This window comes from Cladophialophora carrionii (genome assembly GCF_000365165.1).
Source record: "Cladophialophora carrionii CBS 160.54 unplaced genomic scaffold supercont1.5, whole genome shotgun sequence".
Taxonomy (NCBI): domain Eukaryota; kingdom Fungi; phylum Ascomycota; class Eurotiomycetes; order Chaetothyriales; family Herpotrichiellaceae; genus Cladophialophora; species Cladophialophora carrionii.
The window spans coordinates 709,354-731,777 of NW_008481830.1; the positions used below are offsets into that span (position 1 = coordinate 709,354).

Genomic DNA, 22,424 nt, shown 5'->3' on the forward strand with positions numbered 1-22,424 from the left:
TCATTTCCGCTAAATATTAGGAACCACGTCTGTTATGACTGTGAGGGCTATCAAGGGACGTCGTATTGTTGGTGCAAAAGAACAATCCGCCATGTGGCACAAAATGTGGCTGGTGGGGTTGTTCTATTAGTCGAGCTTGTGATTGGGCGTTAGACTGCCACAAACCGCACTAACTCGGGTAGCGTTGACGCATCTTGGCGCCGCCTTACCTGCATTGTGCGTCATCGAATTTGGCTTCGGCTTCGACCGAGTTTTTCGAGGCTGTGCACAATTGTGCTGGAACCTTTTGCTCTCCAGGAACAAAAGAGACGCCGCCGCAGGGAGCCGCCTTCCTTCGCGCATTCCCATTGCTGCGAGAGCCGCAGGAACATGCCTATGCTCTCCCATGCAGGCTCAGGCTAACGACAGATCTGGATAGGTAAGTATAGCATGGTGTTGGCCTTGCATGCCTCCAGTTCGCATCCCAGGACGTCAGAGAACACTTCATATCGAGTCACTTGCTTCTCAATGGGACACATCTCTTTCTATTCATCAACCATATTTGCAAGTCCCCTCTGGCAGGTCAGTTGCATTCACAGGTACCGAGCGACAGTCCTTTGATTCTTGTCTTCTCCGTCGTTCATTCAGTCACTTGAAAGCTGTGCTTTTCTTTGCTCATTTCTTATTGCGCCGCTGGATCGGATCCCTTTCCATTAATTTCGTCTGGTCATGAGGTTTGCCTGGCTGGACACCTCCATTGGAAATGAATCACCCTGGCTTTCCGCTGACCTGGAATGGAGAGCGCCAACCTCGACTTCCGCAGTTGGGGCGTTCGGCGCAAGAAATCCGAGATGCCAGCCAACGAGGAGCCGCTTTCCGCAATACAGTCGCGATCCAGCCCGATGCTGCATTTCAGCTTCAGCAGTCAGCTTTCCCACCCCCCGTCCGTCAAGTACCTCAGCTCGATCTCTTCGGCAACAATGCGCAAGCCTCCCCCGCTCAGAGCCGCGCCTGGGATAATGTTTTCCAGAGTATCCTTACTCACCCGGATATTGCGACCCATCGAGACGGCGTTTGCAGCTACCTTCGCATCCCATCTGGGCTGTGGACCGAGCTCTACAAACCCCAGGTGTTCGAACACGTCCACCACCTGCTTACCGATTGCCTTGCCCGAAATTATGGAAGGCTCCCTGATGACCTCAGGATCCTGATCAACGAGCTTAGAGATCTTCCTGAATTCCCACATTTGCGGGCCCACCTTGTCAACGTAATCATGTCGACTGTGCCGCAGCAGGATCCCCCACAGACACCGTCGGTCTCCTCCGGACAGGATGTAAGAGCGACGGTCAGTCACAGCGTTGGTTCAGACTTCGACAGGTCTGGGGAGACAAGTCCCATCCTAGTGATCTCCAGTCCTAGGACTGCACAAAGTGGTCGAACGGCAGTCACCACACCCCTTTCCGTGGGAAATGTGCGAAGCACCCCACAGACGCCATTTCAGAGGGCTAAAGGAAGAGCACCAAGGGGGGAAAGGTACAAATGCCCGTACACCAACTGCAAGCATGAGCCCTTCCGGAATGCTGGGAACTTCAACAATCACATGCGCAGTTGCCATGCCGAATCGCCATACCGCAATCAACATCCTTCCGACTTCCTAATTCCAGACTTGTCTCCGCAGCCAAGTATTCAAGGGGATGCAATGTCCTCGGCAGCCACAACCTCCAGTGGTTCACCCCTGAGCCACCGTAGACCGTCACAGGACTTTGGCAATGGAGAGGTTGCGGACATTGGTGACCGGAATGCGCTCGAAAGCATAGGAAATAACGTAGTCTTTCATGCCGGTCATGTTGGACTTCAAGCTGGTGTGGCGCGAGGCGGTCTGAACCATGCTGATCCTCAAGAAGAGCAAGTTACCAGCGGGCTGGTGAACAGCTCGCTTCTCGAGAGCTTTACGTTCAGTCCAAGCAGCCGCCAACTCCAGCCTGACATCATTTGGGACGATGCTGCCGACGACATAAATCGGCTGTCACCTACCGGAGCAGGGCCCGTAGGATTTTACGACTTCCAAATGATGGAGAGAAGCAGGCGTAGTGACCGGACCTCGAGATAGTGTGGAGTGGAGGGGGCTGTTGCCGATGTAGCGCCCAGCCTGGCTGAACAGGTGTGGCAATGTATTCACGGTCTGGTCTGGAAGCACCGGCAGGGCAGCAGAAGCAGAGCTGTTTGAGGTACTGACGCCACGACTTCTCGAAGAAAGTCGAAAATTGATTTCCCCTTCCTACCGAAAGATCCGTTCCTGATTTGACAATATACTCAACGCAGAAAAGGCTGAGACAGACCGGCTAGAGCTAGGTATTTTCTAGTAATGCAGACCTTGTGACTTCTGGCATGATCCTCAAGAAACGATTCCTTGGATCGCGAGGAGCCCTTGTCGAATGCTTCCGAACACCCCGCCCTCCGGCGTCAGCGGGAAAAACGGTGATCTCCATCCCAGACCCATAAGTTCGTGGAGCTATGTCAGTCAAGGGACGCGACCGTGGCAATCCGCGATTGGGACGGCGGATTGTGCATGGGAGTCAGGGGGGTGGTGCTCGACGAGAGGCGAGGAAGTATTCGTTCTCGAGCAGCAAGCTGCAGGGAGGAGCGAGCCCTGCAAGTGTTGCCCCCTGGACCTCGCACCGCTGCCGGAAAGAGCAATGCAGAATCTTCGGGGCTGGCACACCTGCATCAAGACACGAGCTGCTGTGCTAGCTACGGTATCGTGGTGGCTCCAGAGCGTGCCTGGTGCCTGGGCTGGGCGAGTGGCTATGTTACTTACAGTGCCGAGTAGGTGCGTGAGCAGCGGCCGGATGTCAATGCCCGTCAGCTGCACGTCGACGTCTCGTTCAGGGAGACTAGCATACGGATTACATGCTGTAGATTGGGTGATTAAACAGTTCCTGGCAAGCACCGAATGTCCGCTTTTCTATCAACCTCGTCTCCTACAGTACTCGTAGCCAATGCCTGGAGTGGCATGTTCTCGAGCGCGGCTGTTGTCACAGGCTCCCGCCCGCAGTGCGCCACGACGAAGCCAAGATCGGCACAAGATATAAATTCGACTTGGATTTTCTGCATCCCAAGAGTCCCACAGTTGCTACGATGGCTTAACGGCGAAAAGTCAAATATCCTGCCTGGATGCCTGCGCTTGCTTGCACAAATGACGCGCTGCGGACGCAGAATCGTGACCGTGGTAAGAGTACACATTAATGGTTGACTTAATTACCTACACAGAACGAGACATTCCCATGGTCGGTACTCGTACTGCGTGCACGTATGGCGGAGAAGGATGCACCTGCTCAGGTAAGATGGATCCATACTCCGTACTTACTCCGTCACAGTCGTTTCTTCGCGTGGCAACAGTGGCACAAGGTGGGGGGAAGCACATCGCGTTTCAGATGCTCGGTTCATGGTCATTGCTATGGAGCAGCTCGTCCAGTACCTCGTAGAATGGAGACAGGATCGCGGCGCTAGACATGACCAACGCTTAGTTACTGCGCAGGCCGAGTCGGGTACTCGTACGAGTTACGTCCTCGTGAACAGCCACACTCAAAGAGTCAAGCTAATGCGGTCGAGGGTACCCTTGTTGCCGTTGCTTGCTCAGCAGATCGAGCACATCTTGCAATAAGCGCAGTCCAGGGCACGGCAAGATGCAGCTGACAATCGAGCGACAGCCGAGAAGAGTGATACCATTCGACCTGCACTAAAGCGATAGTGCGCACACAAGCAAAGTATGCCCAGGCGGTGGTTGAGGGTAAGGAGAATGCTGCGGGGTCCAGCCCAGCAAATCACAAGCACAACGAGGTGACACTTCCTCCGCAGTGGTGACTGTGGAGGCTCGGGCGAGCCTGTCGTTCGTCATGGGCCCCGTTCAGATGCTCCAGGCATGCCCAATTCAAGGCGTTTTAGCTCTTGAGCGCCTGGACCCGCAGCCGGTCCTTGCCTAAAAGAGCCAAAAGATGGCATCTTTGTAAATCACAAAAGATGCCGACTTCTGCTCTTGCTTGCTTCGCAGTCTTGCTCTCACCATCTGCTAATATGAGAGCAACATTAATGATGGCAGCCGGTTCTGCCTTGTGTGCTCAGAGCCACCGTTAGCGTCTACGTATAAATCTCGTCGCCCTGCCATGCCATGCCCTGCTGGGTGCCTGCAGACATTCATAATCCCATCGTCCGCCTTGCCTTCTGTTCGCCCTTGCCGCCCAGCCCATTGATCTGGGGTGAGAGGACTTCGTCTTCAGACGCAAGCTCCATTGATCCAGCCTTTCCTTACTGCTCACGGTGATACTCACTGCTTCCTTTGACCTCTCCTTAAACAACGGGTATCGTATCCGCACCCGCCTGTGCGATCCTCACGCCCCGACCGGGCAGGCCTGCTGTCTTCTTATCCTCTTCACCTTCAGCCTGATTGCGACCTGACCTGACCGAGCCTTCCAACATGGCATTCGAGTTTCAACCATCGGTCTTGCCCAATCACCCGAGGCATTCAAGCAGTGCTCAAGCCCATGGGCGTCAACGGCCACAGCTCGCTATCCCTACCGGAGACAACGACCGCCCCGGTGCGTCGCAGACCAGCCCCATCTCGGTAAAACTCGAAGAAATGTTCGCCCATGGATGTTTCCACCACTATTCTTCAACGATTCAAGATATGTTCGAAGCCGACCACCAGCATTGGTTCATACTGCGTTTCCTTCGTCGGGATTCGCAGTGCCCCCTCTTCCGGAGGAACCATACAAGCATCTACTACAACCCTCCACCGGATCTGTTTGCGTTGGTCGCAGAGATTCGAGAGGACAAGAGCTGGGAGGCCAAGAGGCTGGAGGTGCTTGCGTCGGTGAGCAGTGTCCGGCGCCTGTCAGGATCTTCTTGGCCCGATTCTCGAGGCTCAGGGCCCAGTCCGTACCATGCAACCCATCTTACACCTGCCACGGGATCCGTTCGCTCGGCATCGAGAGAAGGGAAGTCCTTGGTCCCTCCTGGCATCCAATACGGTCGGCCGGTATCCGGATATCAATCCTCGAGCCAAGGCCCTGGCTCCTCCGCTGCCGCAACTAGTCCGACTCCCACCGAAGGCCATGCCTGTGTAGGGAACGGGGGCCGTACAGCTCCAAAGGGCCACCTTTTCTATTGCCCCTCCAGGAACTGCAGAAGAAGCTATCCTCGCGAGGGTTACTCCCGTCAAGGACATTACGACAACCACATGAAGACACACCACGCCGAATGGCCACTTCATGATCCTCTATCTTCCTTGCACGAGATACCTACTCCCGAGTACCCTGTTGCCAGCCATCTGCATGAACATCCGGCGTCCCGACCGGCACCTGAAGTGATATGGCCTACGACACCGCAGCCACAACCGCAGCCGCTATTCACGGCGTCGACGCCGCACACGCCTCTCCGTCCTGTCGGTGAGCCAGGAAGTGAACGCCCCTCAACTCTCAACCCGGATACCGTCCTTCCAGACATACTACAATCCGGCACGGAAACCGAAATAACCCGTTATCCGCCCGGGTCTTTCCCATCCGGATTTCCAAGTGACGCTGTTGGCTCGTCTCAGCCGGATTGGGATCTCGGAAACTATTTCCCACTACTGAGTCAGAGCTATTCGAACTCGAATCAATCATTCCAGTCTACCGATTCCTACATGCAGGACCAATGACCAATGGCTATACCTGGACCCCATCAGATATCCCTCCTAATCGACCCCAGGGATGCGGCTTGCACGCCGCATCTCTCCGACTTCTTACACTTTTCTCAAACCCTTCCGACATCCGAGTCCAGGGTAGCGCCTCGTGTGCTACGCAGGCATTCGACATACACAACATTCACGATCCCTTCCGTTACCAGCACGGATACGACACGTCCTTCCGCATCTGTGCGGCATCAGGGACCCATGGAAGATCTGATGAGATGATATATGAGTTGACGAGATGATGTAGATCAATGTGTGCATGGCTGGTGAGAGGATTTCCATTTTGTGGTACAAGTCCGATTGCACTGGCCTGGTTTCCCCTTCTAGACGGTATTCAGGGGCTCTCACGAGCCATGCCGAATGTTCATCAGTCATGCCGCGGTGACAGCGGCCTCGGTCTGAAGCCATTCGGCTGTGGTAGCATTTCAAGGCTGCCCAAATGATTGATCCAAAAGTTCGCACTTGAGCGTTCATATATTTGGAGAGATATCCCTGTACGAACAGAACTCCCACGGGTCTAACTGTATTTGGAAACGCTCGGAATTCACGTGATCTAGCATAATCATGCCGAGGCCCGGCGGCACCGGCACTGGAGTGCGGGGAAGTCAGCGCGCTTGCCGGCGTGCCGTGTCGCTCCTTGAAGTACTGTAAGTAATCAATGTCGACCATGTCGGGCCTATATCAAACACGGGTCCAACTCTCTTCCCACTGGTAGCGACGGCTGGGTTCGATCCATCACCATCACCATCACCATATCCTCGCCATCATGTCCTTCCAGCAGAACGCCTACGTCCTCGGCGTCGGCCTGACGCAATTCATCAAGCCACGCCAACTCCGCCCGTATCCCGAGCTGGGGTTCGAAGCCGGCACCAAAGCCCTGTTGGACGCACACATCACGTACGACGATGTGCAGACCGGCGTGGCCTGCTACTGCTACGGCGACACGACCTCGGGACAGCGGATATTCTACCAGTTCGGCATGACCAACATCCCCATCTACAACACCAACAATGCGTGCGCGACGGGGTCGACAGGGCTGCAGATGGCCCGGACGCTGGTCAAGGGCGGCATCGTCGACGTCGTCATGGTCATCGGCTTCGAGACCATGAAGCCCGGCAGCATCAAGTCCATCTGGGACGACCGGCCGAGTCCCATGGGGTTGGGCACGCGGTTGATGGAGGAGACCCGAGGCAAGTTCGACTCGCCGCGGAATGCGCAGTTCTTTGCCAACGCCGGCCGCGAGTATATGGAGAAGTAAGTTTGGAGTATCTCTTTTGTCACTGCGTATGCGTATATGATGTATATGCACTGGGTGCGCAACTGCCTCGCGTGTGTCTTGACGTTACATCACATTCTATCTAGACCCTACCACGCACGTACCTGGCTGGGATTTCCATTCCATTCCATTCCAGAGAGTGTAGCTACCACGCACATGGCTAACCAACACGTCCACGACCAGGTACGGAGCCACGGCGCGCGACTTTGCCGAAATCGCACGCATCTCGCACGAACACTCGTCGCGCAACCCGTACGCGCAGTTCCGCGACGTCTACACGCTCGAGCAGATCGAAAAGTCGCCCATGATCCACTACCCGCTGACCAAGCTGCAATGCTCGCCGACGTCGGACGGCGCGGGCGCGGCCGTCATCGTGTCGCAACGATTTTTGGATTCGCGCCCCGAGCTCAAATCGCACGCCGTGCTCATGGCGGGCCAATCGCTCATGACGGACTCGCCGGCGCTGTTCTCCCGCTCGGCCATGGACCTCGTGGGCTTCGACATGACACGGCGGGCCGCCAAGGCCGCGCTGGCCGAGGCCGGCGTGCGGCCCACGGACGTCAAGGTGTGCGAGATGCACGACTGCTTCTCGGCCAACGAGCTCATCACGCTCGAGGGGCTCGGCTTCTGCGCCCCCGGCACCGCCCACCACATGGTCCGCAACGGCGACATCACGTACGGCGGTAAAGGTCCCATCATCAACCCCTCGGGCGGCTTGATCTCCAAGGGCCACCCACTCGGCGCCACGGGGCTGGCCCAGTGCGCCGAGCTCACGTGGCAGTTGAGGGGCTGGGCCAACAATGGCCGGCTCGTCAAGGACGTCGACGTCGCCCTGCAGCACAATCTGGGCTTGGGCGGCGCCGTCGTCATCACCGTGTACAAGCGTGCCGACGGCCGCAAGAACACGGATGCCAGCCAGAGTGACGCCGAGATTGCCCGGTCGAGCGGTCTGGGGTATAATCCCGCGGTGGAGGCGCGCGGCGTCACCAAGGACGATTTCGAGAAGGTCAGGAGCAGGGTCGGGAGAAGCGACTATGCGCTCGGCGAGACGGCGGAGAAGATCCAGGCTAGATTGTAAGATCCTGACTGGCGCGTCACTCAAAAAGTGGTCACCGTGGTGTAGCACGGCGTAGCATGAGAATGTACTCCATATGATGACCATGAAGATGATCATGACCGGTCCGCGTGTTTAGTGTCAAGAGAACTGCGTCGTGTCCGCCAGAACAAACACTTACCATAAGGAAGAATGATTTGGTCGTAACTCACGCCACGCCACGCCACGCCATGCTCGCAGCCTGTGCCCTGTTCATTATATTACCGTACGTACCTCTCCCGTTTGTGAGACTGGTGCTACCCACAACGTAATATGTATCTACTATCATTCCTTTCCTACATACAGCGACTACTACAGAGATCGAGTTTAGCGTGCCGCGATGTTCCCCGCAATCATCGCGTGACCGTCAAGTTCTGGTTCCTCGTCACAGCCAAGAACGTCAGACTCCAAAGCTGCCTGATGTCGCTTTCCGTCCCGGCACTCACGCCGGGTGGGGGAGGCAGCACACCCAGCGGCAGCGTGGTGAAGTTGCCGGTGTTGTTGTTGTACCGCCAGCTCCAGACCTCGCCCTGCAGCTGGGCCGAGTTGGCCTCGATGCTGTCCCAGAGAGTGTTGTACGCCAGTAGGACGTTGTTATACACGGACGAGTCGCCGCACCATGCCGGGGCTGTGGAGGAGTTGGAATTGGATGTGGCGTTGGTGTCGCATCTCGCAAGCTGCCTCTCTAACCCCTTGGCCATCATGGACAGCTGGAACGACCAGACCACGCAGCCGTGATACGCGGCGTTTGTGAAGTTGGCAATCAGCACGTCCGAGCCCGAGAGTGCCGGGTTGGCGACGATCATGCTCTGCGGCGTCATGAGACCCGCCGGGAAGGAGCGGATCAAGCTACTGGCTGTGGCGTTGATGAAGCGGTTTTCCTGTGCCGCGGCTTCGGGTGTCGAGGCAGAGGCATTGACGAAGAACAAGCGAAACCCAGTGTCGCTGTGTTGGACATTGACAGACGACAGGTTGTTGTACCCGTCGAGTGCGATCGAGTATGTCGTCAAATTGCCCGAGGAAGGAAGCGAGGACGCGTTTGCCGGACCGTCGTAGAAGGTGGCGGTGTTGGCAAAGTTCTGGAGGCGAGAACGAGCAGTCGAGGCCGTGATGTTCGTCTCGAAGAACCGAAGCGTGTTTTCTTCCCAGATTTGCGCACGCGTGTCGGCCGAGGTACGCCACGAAGACGTGTTGGTACTGTTGGGGAAGACGCCTGGAGTACGTGCCAGTTGACCTATTGCCCTGAGAGCGGCAGGCACAAGGGCCGTGTTCACGTCGAATGGGATCCGTCCTCCGCCGAGGCCGTACGTCGAGTCTCGCCATTGTCCCACAATTTCGTTGGGCTTGAGATGAATGAGGTTGGCCGCTGTCTGATTCTGGGCGAACGCTGCTGTGGTGTTCATGATCTTCTGAGCATTAATGAGCGCGAGAGCCTGGTACGTCAGATTGCGATTCTGCACGTCGATCGAGCCGGCACTGCGGTTGAGAAGGGGCCCGACACGAGAAGGACTGCTGTTGAAGTATTGCGCCATCAGCACGGGGAGATAGTAGTCGGTGTCGATCATGGGATAGGTGAAGCCAGGTGCCGTGCTGGTGACGTTGTTCTGCAGGTTGAGGTACGTCGCGTAATCTCCAATCGTCTCCTCGTGGCATACAGACCCGTCGCTCCGATTGAGCCGCTCAAGGACAGCTCCGATGACAGCTTCAGTGGCCGACCCATTGCCTTGACTGAGCACCGGTTCCAGTAACAGGGCGCTGATCATGCTGTCCCGTCCAAAGTACGTAAGGAACCTCCATGCTCCAGCGAGCAGCTTCTCGGTGTAGGACAGGAAAGAAAGAGAGGTGGTTTGGTCGGGTTGCTGGTCGATCAGATCCTGCGAGGCGGTATTCAGTACCTGGCTTGGTGGCAGCTGAGTCAACTGCGGGTAGTTGAAGCTGGCGGAAAAGGCGTAAAACCCGGCACCGAAACTTATCGTCCTGTTCTGCTGATTGATTGTAATGTTGGATCTTGCGTTCTGATAGGGCACTAAAGTGAAGGTTGTGGTGGTGACATTGTCAAGCCCTACGTCTCTGTCAGTGTCTGGGCATAGGAGGCCGACGTAGCAGACGTCTGGCAATTCACGGAAGAGTGCCTGTTTATGGAGACTCACAAAGCCGTGAAATGGTCGCCCCGGTTCCGTTTGATCTTGTAATATTTACAGCATCCTGAATAACTGGTCGAAGGAGACTCGGTCCTTCTGTGAAATCCCGTATGGTTCTTATACTTCCTAGAATCGGAATGGTCAATGTAGCAGAGCTGTTGAATGCGAGCACGCCTTGGACTCCAACGAATGGGTTGTCCGAATTTCGGGTCGTCCTATATACCGGTCCCAACGGGGTCCCAAGGGTTGAATTGACAAGCTCAATGGCGAGAGATCCGTTAGGTCCATTTTGGGGCTGGAAGAAGGTACAGATGCCACTGGCACCAGCAGGCCAAGCAACAATGAATCGAGGGCCGATGATGCTCAAATTCGAGTCTGGCAATGGACTAGTGACGACGACTTGAGTGTCACTGTTGCAATCGGAGTAGAAGTAATTGTCATACGGTGGCTCGGTCAGATGCTGGGTTACAGCAGGGCAGGACTGGGAGTTCTGAGCCCAGCACTGCTGAAGCCACAGAGCGAGAAGCAGGACAAGAGAAGCCAGCATGATGAGGGTGGTTCGATAAGAGGTTCCCTTTTCTTGCTGGGTGGGAATGGTTGACATACGAGAAGGGAAGCAATACTTGCCGGTACAGCGGTAAGAGCAAGACTCTTAAGGGAAGCCATTGCAACCACGAGTGGGCTCCGGGCTCTCCGCGAAGAGGCACATTCCAAGACTTGAAGCTGTCCTCGAGCTCGAAATTTGGGCTGACGATCAGCAATGACATCAACGGAGAAACGACCGAAAATGCGGAGGCGTCGATCAAGCACCTATCATGGCATGGCCAAGCGAGAGATTCAGGGTAACAGCCGAAAGTTTGTCATACTGTTAAATCGTCGCATGCGCCAGCTTGTGGGGGTCGTGATTGCGAGCCTATTCGAGCAGTCGGGCACCCTCTTCGTACTGTGTAGGCGTCGACACGAGCGAGAAGAGGAGCAAAGAGTCCAGCGGGAGGAAGTGGAGGACGTGGAGGAAGACGAGGAAGAGGAAGCGGAAAAACATTTGCGAAGAGGGGGAGGCCGCGTTCTGCCGCGCCCAATCAGAGCATTGTGCATTTCATGGCTTGAATACTCCACCCAATAACTCTATACGGCGCAGTATTGCACAACGCGCACGCACGCGCCATTTCTTACATCGACCTGGTCGACATATTGACCGCATGGAAACGATATCCTTGTCAATCACATCGGATGAGCGCTTGAAGACTGCTCCACCAGTGATGGAAGGCTCACCACGGCCCATCAAGAGGACGCGTCAGGCCTGTGAGCCTTGCCGGTAAGCTTAGGAGCGCTCTTCGGCGGCCATCTAGCTCATTCACCTCTTCAGCCGCAAAAAGTCACGATGCCCAGCAGAACGCCCGGTGTGCTCTCATTGTGCACGACTAGGTCAACACTGTACCTACGCCTCGGGGCCCGGCCAGAGCACTTCGAGCCCAGCGCACATCGAACTGAGAGCTGCAGCTCCAGTGCAACCTCACCCATCGCTTCCCAAAGCCGTTGACCAGAGCACGGTAGAGCGAAATTCCGCGTCAACGGTCCCCAGCAGGTGTTGACCGTGTGATCTAGGTCGACGGGCTGGCTACGCTCGAAGTACAGATGGCCGAGTTGCGAAGATCCCTGCGGTAGGTTTCCCTTAAAATCATGTGAACTTGGAAAGGCTGACAAGGATGAGAGATCGACCGCCTGATCCGATGCTCCAACAGACGCCGACGACAGCAGATTTTGCCCAAAGATTGACATCGATGTCCACTGACACACCAACGCCCCGTATTGCCGAGTCAGATGGCCGTCTCCAGGATTCAGGCCCAGGTACCGTGTATGCAATTCTGACCTCTCACCTTGTTCAGACTCGGATATTGACTTCTCTCATGTGCAGCCTTCCAGCTTGGGATACCGTGGAGCGGTACAGCCGGCTCTATCTGAGGCACTGCAATTACCAGCCACTTCCTCTATTCTCAGAGAACTTGACCGCCACGCTCCGCTCGCGGGATCCGGAACTGCTATTCGCGATAATGGCCGTTGCATCAAGATTCGAGCCTACCAGTGCTAAGCTACCCGCACCACATGGTTCAGCCTGGATTTGTAAGTCTGAGGAATTCGCTGTGTCTGCCAGGGATTTGATTATGCGACGGGTTGCCTGTGGACCAATTGAGCTGTCCACAATACAAGCGTTGTGCCTGATAAGCATGGCTGAGTTCAATAGTACGTGTATTCCTACATCTCTCGGCGTGTCTCGCTGACGGTCGCAGGTGGGAATACTCCACAGGCAAGCACGTATAGTACACTGGCAATGGATTTGGCGTCATCTTCTGGGCTGTCTTCTGATAGCCGAAGGCTGAAGCCTGACTCAGGCCATGAGGCTCAAGAGCGATTGAGATGCTACTGGAGCATAGTGCTTCTGAAGAACCTTTATGGGAGTCATGCTAGCACTGTCACATTCGTCCACGACGAAAAGACACCCAGCCTTCCGGAAAGCCCGCGCCCCCCAGCTGGTCTCAGCTCTCTCATGACCGACGCGGCTCTTGAGCAGCCAGAAAGCACGAACAGCGCCTCTGGACCGTCTGATCTAGGCATCGTTGCTTATGTTATCCAGTTGAGCGAGATCTGGCAGAAATCCGCCCGGTATGCGCACCGACGAGGAAAGGTAGGCGGCCTGCCACCCTGGTCCGCACAGTCCGACCATGCGCAGATAACGGCAGAGCTTATGGATTCTGAGACCCGCCTGCCTTACAAATATCGGTTCCGTCCGGCTAGATTTGCAGAGCAAGAACCCCGTCAGCTACAGGAACATCATGAATTCTGGGCCTCATGGATTCTTCTGCAAATGCTTTACCACACGGTTCTGTGCCTGCTTAACCATCCGCTCCTCTTGTCCCTACGGCTGAGAAACTTCAGGGTCACGATGGTGCCGGAGGTCTTTTTGCAACACACAGCCGACCTCACCGCAACACACACGGAGTGGATCGTCCACTTACTGGACGTATGCGAGAGAAAAGAATTCGAGTTGTACAATCCCTTCCTTGCACATTCTGCTGCAACAGCCGCAACAATCTACTTGCAGCAAAGCTACTCCGAGAATTCTGCGATCAGGTCGACAAAACAGGAATGCTTCAGGAAGTGTGTTGCGTTTATCAAGCGCTTGGGCTTGTACTGGCCTTACATCGAGCAGCTGGTGAGTCTTGTCTTCGCTGGCTTGCGTCCTTTTTCTCAACTGGCGTTGCTAATGTCGCTGGAAGGCTCTCAAGATCGAGCGATTTGAGCAGGTCGTGTCAGCCTCGTACCGTGAGCCCACATCGCAGCATGTACCCAACGACCGGGTGTACATTGACCTCGATTTGTTCTGGGAGATCATTGAGTCCTCACTTGTCACAGAACTGCCTCAGACCACCAAATCTTACTTCGGCGCGTCTTTAGCATCTCATCGTCAGCCGATCCATTCTGAAGAGGTACTACGGTCACGTCTTCTACCTGAGCCAACACGGATTGGCTCCGACGTCAGCCGCAGGAACGACAATGCTGACCCAGCAGCTGCCATGCAACTACCAACGCTCGCAGCGGGCCCTCCGAACCCCACACCGGATCTGCTACCGCCGAAGAACGGAGAGGCATCGATCCTGGCACAGAACTATTTTGCCCTTGGGGAAGACTTAGTCGGGAATCTGGATGATTGGTGGTTTCCCCGACAGTACGCTTGAGGGGACGACGCAGGATTCCTCGATCAATATCTGCTGTCACGTGCTGGGAAGTGTCAAAATTCCTCAACCCTCCGTTGCTTTAAGAGCTCACGAGCCAGCTGCGCCGGAACCTGTTCTAGGGTCGACAGTATGACCTAAGTGATGGATGTGACGTCTTCATTTGTCGGATACAAGTGGAGCACAATCCTTCCGAAAATTGCCTCCGTTGCCGCCTCCGCTTCCGTGTCACGCCTGACCGTTGGCGGCAGCGGTAATGGTTGACCAGGCCGCCGATTACCGGGACATGGCGTCGTCATATCAATGGAGAGATATCAGCTCATGATGTAGAGGTGGGAACCACTGGGTGCCAGAATTGTTCCTGTTGCATTCCTCAAGAAGCCGGTTTATCAAGACGAAGCAATATCGCCGTTGCAATCTACCACCGTTCTCGATTGACTGCCCAGTCTGTTCTGTAATGTCTAGAATGAGGGAAAGGCTTGAAGACTTCCTCCACAGATATGGCGTGTCACCCAGAAAAGGCTTTCTCCCAGATGGCGAACCTCTGAGACGTCTATGTAATCCTTACTATGAGCCCTGGGAGGACCTGGTAGCGGACCTTCCCCGACACATTTTGGACGAACGAGCCAGATGGAAGATCGATGGGCTCCCTATCCTCGATCCAGCTCGATTGATTTCTCAAGCAGAGTGGCGGAGGGCATACGTGATCCTGGGATTCTTGACTCACGCGTACATTTGGGGAGGAGAGGAACCTTCAGAGGTTCGCCTTGATACGCCATTTTCGCCGTTGACTTTGCTGACCATTGGCGTACAGCGACTTCCACCACAACTCACATGCCCGTTCCTCGCTGTGTCAGAACACCTCGGCCTGCCTCCGACCGCGACGTTTTCAACGCTCAGTCTTTGGAATTTCCGACTCGAATCACCCGACAGGGACCCAACCAAGCCGGAAAACCTCAGATCACTTCTGTCCTTTACCGATACCAGAGATGAAGAATGGTTCTACATGATCTCCACCGCCATCGAGGCCAAAGGCGCTCCTCTCATATCGACGATGCTTCGATGTGTGGAGGCCGTCGATGCCAACAACGACTGTATTGTCCTATCTGGCTTGCGGTCCATAACAAGCGGCGTTCAGGAGATCGGGAAACTCCTCCAACGCATGCATGAACGATGCGATCCACAGGTGTTCTACCACAATGTGCGTCCATTCTGCGCAGGTACCAAAGGCATGGCAGCGGCTGGCTTGCCTCGAGGAGTTTTTTATGACGAAGGCAAAGGCCAGGGCCAGTGGAGACAGTATAGCGGTGGGAGCAACGCGCAAAGCTCCCTGATTCAGCTTTTCGATATCTTTCTCTCCGTTGACCACAATACGCCCGGGCGTCAAGAACATTCGCAGCCCACGTCCGTGCCAGCGCGGGTTCGAGCGAAGGGATATCTGCAGGTCGGTCATGCCATCAAGCGTCCCACGTCCGGCGCCTTCATTTCAGGTCGATTCTAACCCTTTGCAGGAAATGCGGGACTACATGCCTAAGCCACATCGCGAGCTTCTCTCAGCCGTAGAACAGTCGAGCAATGTTCGAGACTATGTGCTGACCAACGCCGCTCCGCACTTAGTCGAGCTTGTCGCAGCATATAACGATGCGGTTGCCGCGCTGGCAAGTCTCCGCAACATCCACATCCAGATCGTGGCTCGTTACATCGTCATGCCGTCCCGGAGCCCTCCTGCTCCATACATCGCCTCTCGAAAGGGGAAGAACCTAGCAACAGCATGTTCGAAGAAGTCGGTGGAAGAAGCAGATGGCAATACGTCCATGACAAGGCAACTCCACGGTACAGGAGGCACGAGTGTGATGCCATTCCTGAAGAAGACTCGCGACGAGACCGCCAGGACTACCATACCAGCAGACTGCACTGCCAGAAGTTGAGCGACGTAGCGACGCCGGTATATTTTTACCCAGAGACATCGGCAGTGTGAACACTCCTTAGCTACATGTTGATTACCTATCCCCAGATCACCAGGAATAGAGCGTCCCCCTTAAATAAGACGACTTACCTACTCCGCGGCATTGATTCTTGCACGGGTGGGTACCTGTTATCAAGCTCCTCGATATCAATTTTCCATGTGCCCTATTTCATCGAACCACTCCCAAGAACAAGTCCATTCAATTCACAGTGGGTATGCAGTTATGTGTGTGTCATGATGCATGCGAAACGCGTTCCAGTTCCATATCATCCGTCTAGCTCCTTGAGGTTCAAGTCAAGCAGACCATCAGCTCTCCTATCTACATCCACACACTCTCCCGAGCACACGTATGCCATGGCATGGTGGGGATGAGAGTTAAAAACCCTCTGCCCTCGCAAGAAGGTACCCGTACTCGTGCCACACGTATACACCCACACCCACAAAGACCATCCATAAGAACGAACTAGGAGGCAGTACTGTACGTCAGTGCCTTCGGTTGTCCGCGGTTAACCTCGATCGCCGTGCAAAAAAAAATACCAAGACCCGGTCCGTTAGTCTCCTCGCGCGTCCCCACTACGGACGGAGGCACGCAGGGTTGTGCAAAGTCACAGTATCCACTGTGTACCAACTTAAGTCTCCAGGAGGACGTGACCACGAAATGGAGAGGCCAAGCAGCTACCTACCTAGGTATGAGGTACTCGGAGCGAGCCAAGTAAAGACGCATGACGGACGAGAGCGTAATATATACAACGTCACGCAATCCAACGCAGGCACAAAGAAACTGGAAGCCGGGGGCCGGGACCCATGACCAACATACATACCTACGAACCTCATTTATGTATCCACACGGACGCAGAGCGGACACGGCACGGAGGAGGAGGAGGAGGAGGAGGCGGAAGAACTCGACAGTTTCCGAGTCCGGGCGAGAAAGTATACGGGACCCATGGATGATATACATATGTATCGTACATATATACATACGTGCCTAGTTTGGTTCAGTTCTGTCCGTGGAGAGATACAAGTGTAATCAGATAAACTGACTTGTATTGAATTGAACCGAGTTGTGTTGTGGTTGGATTGTAATTACTCCGTACGGTACATCCATCTCACGCATCGCATACTCGTCCATCTCTCTTGGTATTGACCTAACTACGAAGCGGGCGTACTGAACCGAACCAAACAGAAGCCTTAAGACCTCATTGAAACCAGCAGATCGAACACGCAGTCATTCAGCCAGCCAGCCAGCCGCAAGCCAGCATCGGCGTCGTGTCGCTGTCTTTCGATCCCTCCTCTCGAAGCATTCGCGTTGGCACCCAAGGCGGGAGGATATAATGGCGCCAGGCATCATCAGCGTCGACACCATCCCCGACACTCCATCGGGATGTGCAAATGACGGGGCCATTCTCAGTGCGAAGACGACCCAGAGTCCACCATCACTGCATTTGAAGGAGATATACCCCGCCACGAGCAACGGCAACAGCCATAGCAACGGCGCTATCGACACCGGCAGCGAAGACCACGCCCGTTCCCTCGACGCAGCAGACCCGCTACGCGATTTCCGCGCCAAATTCATCATCCCGACGCGGGCGTCGTTGAAGGGGCGGGCCTTCCCCCTTCCTGACCCCTTGTCGTCCCTCGAACACACCACAACTTCCTCCCACGGCCAGAGCAGCACCGACCAAGCCATCTACTTCTGCGGCAACTCGCTAGGCGTGCAGCCGAGGCGTACGGCTCAATACATCCAAGCCCAGCTCGACACGTGGGCGGCCCTCGGCGTGGGCGGACACTTTACCGAAGTCGCGCACTCGCCACTGAGCCCCTGGCAGGCCATGGCCGACGTGGCGGCCGAGCAGTCATGTCGGCTTGTGGGCGCGCTGCCGGGAGAAGTGGCCGTCGCAAACACCCTCACTGTGAATCTGCATTTGCTGATGGCGTCGTTCTACCGGCCCACGGCACGGCGCAACAAGATCCTGTTGGAGTGGAAGGCCTTTCCGAGCGATCATGTAAGTGCGCAGATGATGAGTCTTTTCTTTGTCCCTCGCGGGGTTTGCATTGCGTGTTTTGAGATCCCAGTGCGTGTTGGCTGCTTGTGTTGCACTGGTGTGGTGCTATTGTTATGAAGGGACGTCTTAAAGCCTCTTGATCACCAAACAGGACACATACCGTGGATGAGTGGCTGCTAACATAAAATGCTTCTTCGATAACAGTATGCGATCGAATCCCAAATCTTGTGGCACGGCTATGACCCGAAAGACGCCATGATTCTGGTCGAGCCGGATCAAGACCATATCATTTCGACCGAGAAGTTGATCTCCATTATTGACACGCATGCCGAGGAGATTGCCCTGATTCTGCTCCCCGGCGTGCAGTATTACAGCGGGCAGTTCCTCGACGTGGCGCGCATCACGGCGCATGCCCACTCCCGGGGCCTAGTCATCGGCTGGGATTTGGCGCATGCGGCGGGGAATGTGCCTCTCCAGCTGCATGATTGGAACGTCGACTTCGCCGCTTGGTGCACATACAAATACATGAACGCCGGGCCCGGGTCGATTGCCGGGCTGTTCGTGCACGAGAGGCATGGGAAGGTCGAGTACGCGAATGGCTCGGGTGAGCCCGTGTTTCGCCATCGCCTGACCGGGTGGTATGGAGGGGACAGAGCGTCCCGGTTTCAAATGGACAACAGTAAGTTGGTCTGTGGTCCGGTCTCTGGATCTGAAGATGCTGATATTGGTCGTGTTCTCCAGAGTTTCGACCCATCCCGGGAGCTGGAGGCTTCCAGGTCTCCAATCCATCGGCGATTGATCTGACGGCCTTGTGCGCTTCGTTGTCGGTCTTCGGGGAGACCTCGATTCAAGAGCTGCGGCAGAAGTCATTGAAGTTGACCGCTTACCTGCAACATCTGCTGTTGAAGGATACCTCGACCAGTGACCGAGATCGGCCTTTCCGTATCCTCACCCCGCTTGACCCTTCTCAGCGAGGAGCTCAACTCAGCTTGCTGCTCAAGCCGGGCTTACTGGAGAGAGTGGCCGCCAAGTTGGAGGACGCAGGGATCGTGGTGGACCAGAGAAAGCCGGACGTCATTCGCGTTGCGCCTGTGCCGCTGTACAATTCGTACCATGATGTGTGGGCGTTTGCGCGAGTGTTCAAGGAGGCTGTGGGAGTAGAATGTAGATAGTGTAGATGTTTAGGGGAGAGGACGTGACTCGCTTGATGGAGCTGTATCATTCAGCCTTAGACCTCCTGAGGATTCCCGGTTGATATGTTCGACCTGCACGACTTCACCCAAGAATCCAGCTCCAAAGTGTCGCTTCGATGTCGAGACCTGGAAGGGGTCCCTTCCCTGGCTCTGGAGGTGACAACGGTCAGCAGAGGATCCATACAATGGACGAAGTGAGGGCCTGCATCAATGAAGATGTTAGGGTCCGAGCAACACACTCTCTAACCTACGCGTCCACGGCTTCCCACTCGATACCCAGGGACTCAAGCTGTTCTGCTCCTTCCTTTGCCCGTACGACCAACAGACCAAAGTCAGATCCGTTAGCGGCACCGTGATGACCCCTTGTATCAGCATTAGCAACAAGACGTAGCATCTAACGGAGACTGGCTCGACACAATCTTCCAGGGAGAACTCAACAGGATATTCAGAATCGATCCGAGATCAACCAATGCTTTTGTGACTTGCCCCGTCTCGTCATCACGTTGAGCGTGAGGAAGCTCATGCTGAAGATCGTCTGTCCCATCGTTGGACTTGATTCCAGCAATTCGAGCAAGTTCCTGGCAGTCAAGCACTTACGCACAAAAACGTCGCAGGTAGGAAAGCGAGGGTGACCACAGCGATCGTCTCCGTCGAGGTACCATCCCTCCTTACTGCACTGCTGGTAGAGGACATGTGGCTGCTGATCAGGAGCGTCTCCCGAGTATCTCGCTGCACCACGACGGTTAACCCCTGCCTAAGTGTCAGAAGTTGTTTTCGTAGTGTCTGCTGTCCTTTAGACGTTGTGCACGGCGTCTCAGGTTCTGCAACAGCCCACGCCAGAAGATCGTTGGGTTATGGGGACCATCGGGTTTGACTGGGGTCCCCGTTGCACTGGAGCACTCACCATCGTCGTGCGATGATGTTCCAACAATGTGGCAACCGTATCGACAGAACAGCGACTATCTCGCACGCGGGGATGCTATGACAACGCGAGGTCGTGCAGTTGTCGAAATCCAGTGCCGTGTCAACATGATTGGGCGCCCCATTGTCTCTTGCCATAGTGGGTTCCTGAGCCGCAGGGTCCATATCGATACATCGTCCAGTTTGACCACCTCTTCAATGATCAAGCATTGGAGTGCCGCCATGGGATCTGTGGGAGGCTTCTTTTCCACAGTGGCATTCAGTGCTCACCGGATATTCTTTTGAAATGTTGAGGGTGTCTCAAAACAAACTGTTACTGTCCCGCCATCGGGGTGAATGCACATATGTGGAAGCCCCTCTCATACCAGTGATGATCTTATTCGTTTCGAGACATATTGACAATCTGCTTGATGAAGAATTGAAACCATGATGCTGTTGACGGACGTATTAGAAGCCGGTCTGTTTTACAGACACAGGTTGTGGATACCTACAGTCCAACGCTGCCTCGTTGTCATCTTGACGCTGTCGGGGGTTGACTGCGTAGGCGTTGGCCTGGCGGCAGGTTTGAGTCCACAGCATGGACGGATACGCCCACTTGCCACACAAAAGGTCTCTAGAGCTCGAGTGCCTGTCGAAGACCATCCATTCTGCAAAGTTGACGAGTATTAGTGTTGCCATATAGCTCGTCATCAGGCGGAACAGGCCTTACACAGCTTGGACGCCTTGCTGCGGTGGGTTTTGTGATCGATGAGCTACTCCGGTCATTAATCCTCATACTCTGGACGACTGACGCAAAGGAATTCCCTGGCTTGGACCGAAAGTGTTCATACTCGCCGCCGACCGGGTTCGTTAACATCCTCGCATCACTTTGACGCAGGAGCGCTCAGACATTGTCAGATTACCTCGAAGGACGCCATATCGGATCTCCGCGAAGGACGCTATTGTCGGATCACCTCGAAGGACGTCATTGCCGATCGAGGTCCGAGTCACCAGATATGGACGCTCCCTGTGGACTTTCAGGAAAAAGTATATTGGGAGATGAAAAAGGCTGAGCGGTCGTGCTGAAGATGTATCTCGAGGCGGCTCAGATGCACGGGGAAGAAAATAGCGAGTAGCCTACATCTGCTCCTCCTGCCAACGGTGAGGCTGGAGCTGACTTGCATTGGGCTGGTGTCGATACTGTACCAAGCGGATACTGAAGCTCGCGCCGTGTTGAACGGCCACTCAGCCTCAGCAAGCCGGACACCTCGTCTCGGACCAGGAAAAGGCCGTGAAGTAGTGTCGTGTTGCACGGTCCGCAGAGCAGCAATGTTCCTCAGAAATGAACGATGCCGGACCGTGGTGAATCAGATGGATGAGCCAGTCTTGCAGCATCCATCGACAGCGACATCTCCGTTTGCGGTGGCAGTGTTCCGCCGTACCAGCTTCCATCTCGTCGACCCGCGAAGCTTCAACGGCCAGCCAAATTCCGGGTTGGGGTCTTCCTTTCAGGTATGGTATCGCCTGATGCGCACCTCCTCGCTACAAGGAGAAAGGACTCCTATGTGACAGAGCGCCCTCGAGCATCCGGACCGTGCTTTTCACACGCGCTCGGCCTGGACCCAAGGAAGCCCAAACTGCTCTCCGCCGTTCTGTCGGGTCTCCTTTCCATCTGCCATACAACGGAATCTAGTCAACTGTGACGAGCGAGGTGACAGAGAAAGGCAGCTCTAGCACGAAATTCCACTAGCGAAGGTCGTGCGAGCATCATAAATTACCTGCAACCTGAATAGCATGGATACCGAAAGGATGACTTCCCGCGGCGAGATTGTCCCAGGATTTAATGCCTGCGCTTCGTGACCGGAGTCGGTACCACAGTACAGTACCAGATGCCATGCTGGTGTCCTGACGCACAGATCGTTCTGAAAGGTAAAAGCAGAAGAGCATAGAAATTGCTGCGGTGTGAAACGAGCGTCCTCGGAGGCGTTGTTGGTTAGTCAAGAAACATGAATGTGAGCTTGATCAAAGAAACAAAACACGTCTGGCAGCTGGGGTTGCCTTCTCGGGAATGCGTGACATGCTACTTGCATTCGTCCCTACGTCTTGTCACTATGGAAGCGAGTATTAGTGGAGGACGGCATCAATGGGAAACTCGCCAAGCGTACATATTCAAAGCCTGACACCCTTTAAATGTAGAGTGAAACTGCATCGTCTGCACCGGTGTCTGCCTCACCCTGCCCGAGCAGGGACGATCATCGCTTCTCCTCTGGGGAAGGACTTGCTGGTGGAATGACCATGATGTTCGGAGAGCAGACGGGCAGGCTCGTGGTCGATCGCGCCACATGCATGCCCACTCTATCTCACGGAGCAGCAACATGAGAGCTGCGTCCCGCAGCTGCAAGATCTCAACATAC

The 22,424-nt window shown here is 55.2% G+C and overlaps 7 protein-coding genes across 7 annotated transcripts; 6 read left to right on the forward strand and 1 right to left on the reverse strand.

The window, feature by feature from the left end:
* Positions 1-742: 742 nt before the first annotated feature.
* On the forward strand, positions 743-2,089 carry G647_06074 (uncharacterized protein; the record flags this gene model as incomplete). Its single annotated transcript, XM_008730399.1, has 1 exon — positions 743-2,089. The coding sequence occupies one exon, from the start codon at positions 743-745 to the stop codon at positions 2,087-2,089; it is 1,347 nt and encodes a 448-aa protein (XP_008728621.1).
* Positions 2,090-4,453: 2,364 nt separating this feature from the next.
* Positions 4,454-5,102, forward strand: G647_06075 (uncharacterized protein; the record flags this gene model as incomplete). The annotated part of the gene is made up of 2 exons (XM_008730400.1): positions 4,454-4,849; positions 4,875-5,102. The coding sequence occupies 2 exons, from the start codon at positions 4,454-4,456 to the stop codon at positions 5,100-5,102; spliced, it is 624 nt and encodes a 207-aa protein (XP_008728622.1).
* Positions 5,103-6,473: 1,371 nt separating this feature from the next.
* Positions 6,474-8,061, forward strand: G647_06076 (uncharacterized protein; the record flags this gene model as incomplete). Its single annotated transcript, XM_008730401.1, has 2 exons — positions 6,474-6,961; positions 7,167-8,061. 2 exons carry the CDS (start codon positions 6,474-6,476, stop codon positions 8,059-8,061), a joined length of 1,383 nt encoding a protein of 460 aa, XP_008728623.1.
* A 368-nt stretch (positions 8,062-8,429) lies between these two features.
* Positions 8,430-10,764, reverse strand: G647_06077 (uncharacterized protein; the record flags this gene model as incomplete). The annotated part of the gene is made up of 2 exons (XM_008730402.1): positions 8,430-10,138; positions 10,227-10,764. 2 exons carry the CDS (start codon positions 10,762-10,764, stop codon positions 8,430-8,432), a joined length of 2,247 nt encoding a protein of 748 aa, XP_008728624.1.
* Positions 10,765-11,923: 1,159 nt separating this feature from the next.
* On the forward strand, positions 11,924-13,951 carry G647_06078 (uncharacterized protein; the record flags this gene model as incomplete). The annotated part of the gene is made up of 4 exons (XM_008730403.1): positions 11,924-12,072; positions 12,133-12,458; positions 12,506-13,428; positions 13,493-13,951. 4 exons carry the CDS (start codon positions 11,924-11,926, stop codon positions 13,949-13,951), a joined length of 1,857 nt encoding a protein of 618 aa, XP_008728625.1.
* Positions 13,952-14,414: 463 nt separating this feature from the next.
* Positions 14,415-15,876, forward strand: G647_06079 (uncharacterized protein; the record flags this gene model as incomplete). The annotated part of the gene is made up of 3 exons (XM_008730404.1): positions 14,415-14,708; positions 14,763-15,392; positions 15,460-15,876. 3 exons carry the CDS (start codon positions 14,415-14,417, stop codon positions 15,874-15,876), a joined length of 1,341 nt encoding a protein of 446 aa, XP_008728626.1.
* A 1,369-nt stretch (positions 15,877-17,245) lies between these two features.
* Positions 17,246-19,089, forward strand: G647_06080 (kynureninase; the record flags this gene model as incomplete). The annotated part of the gene is made up of 3 exons (XM_008730405.1): positions 17,246-17,917; positions 18,122-18,596; positions 18,659-19,089. 3 exons carry the CDS (start codon positions 17,246-17,248, stop codon positions 19,087-19,089), a joined length of 1,578 nt encoding a protein of 525 aa, XP_008728627.1.
* Between the last annotated feature and the right edge of the window lie 3,335 nt (positions 19,090-22,424).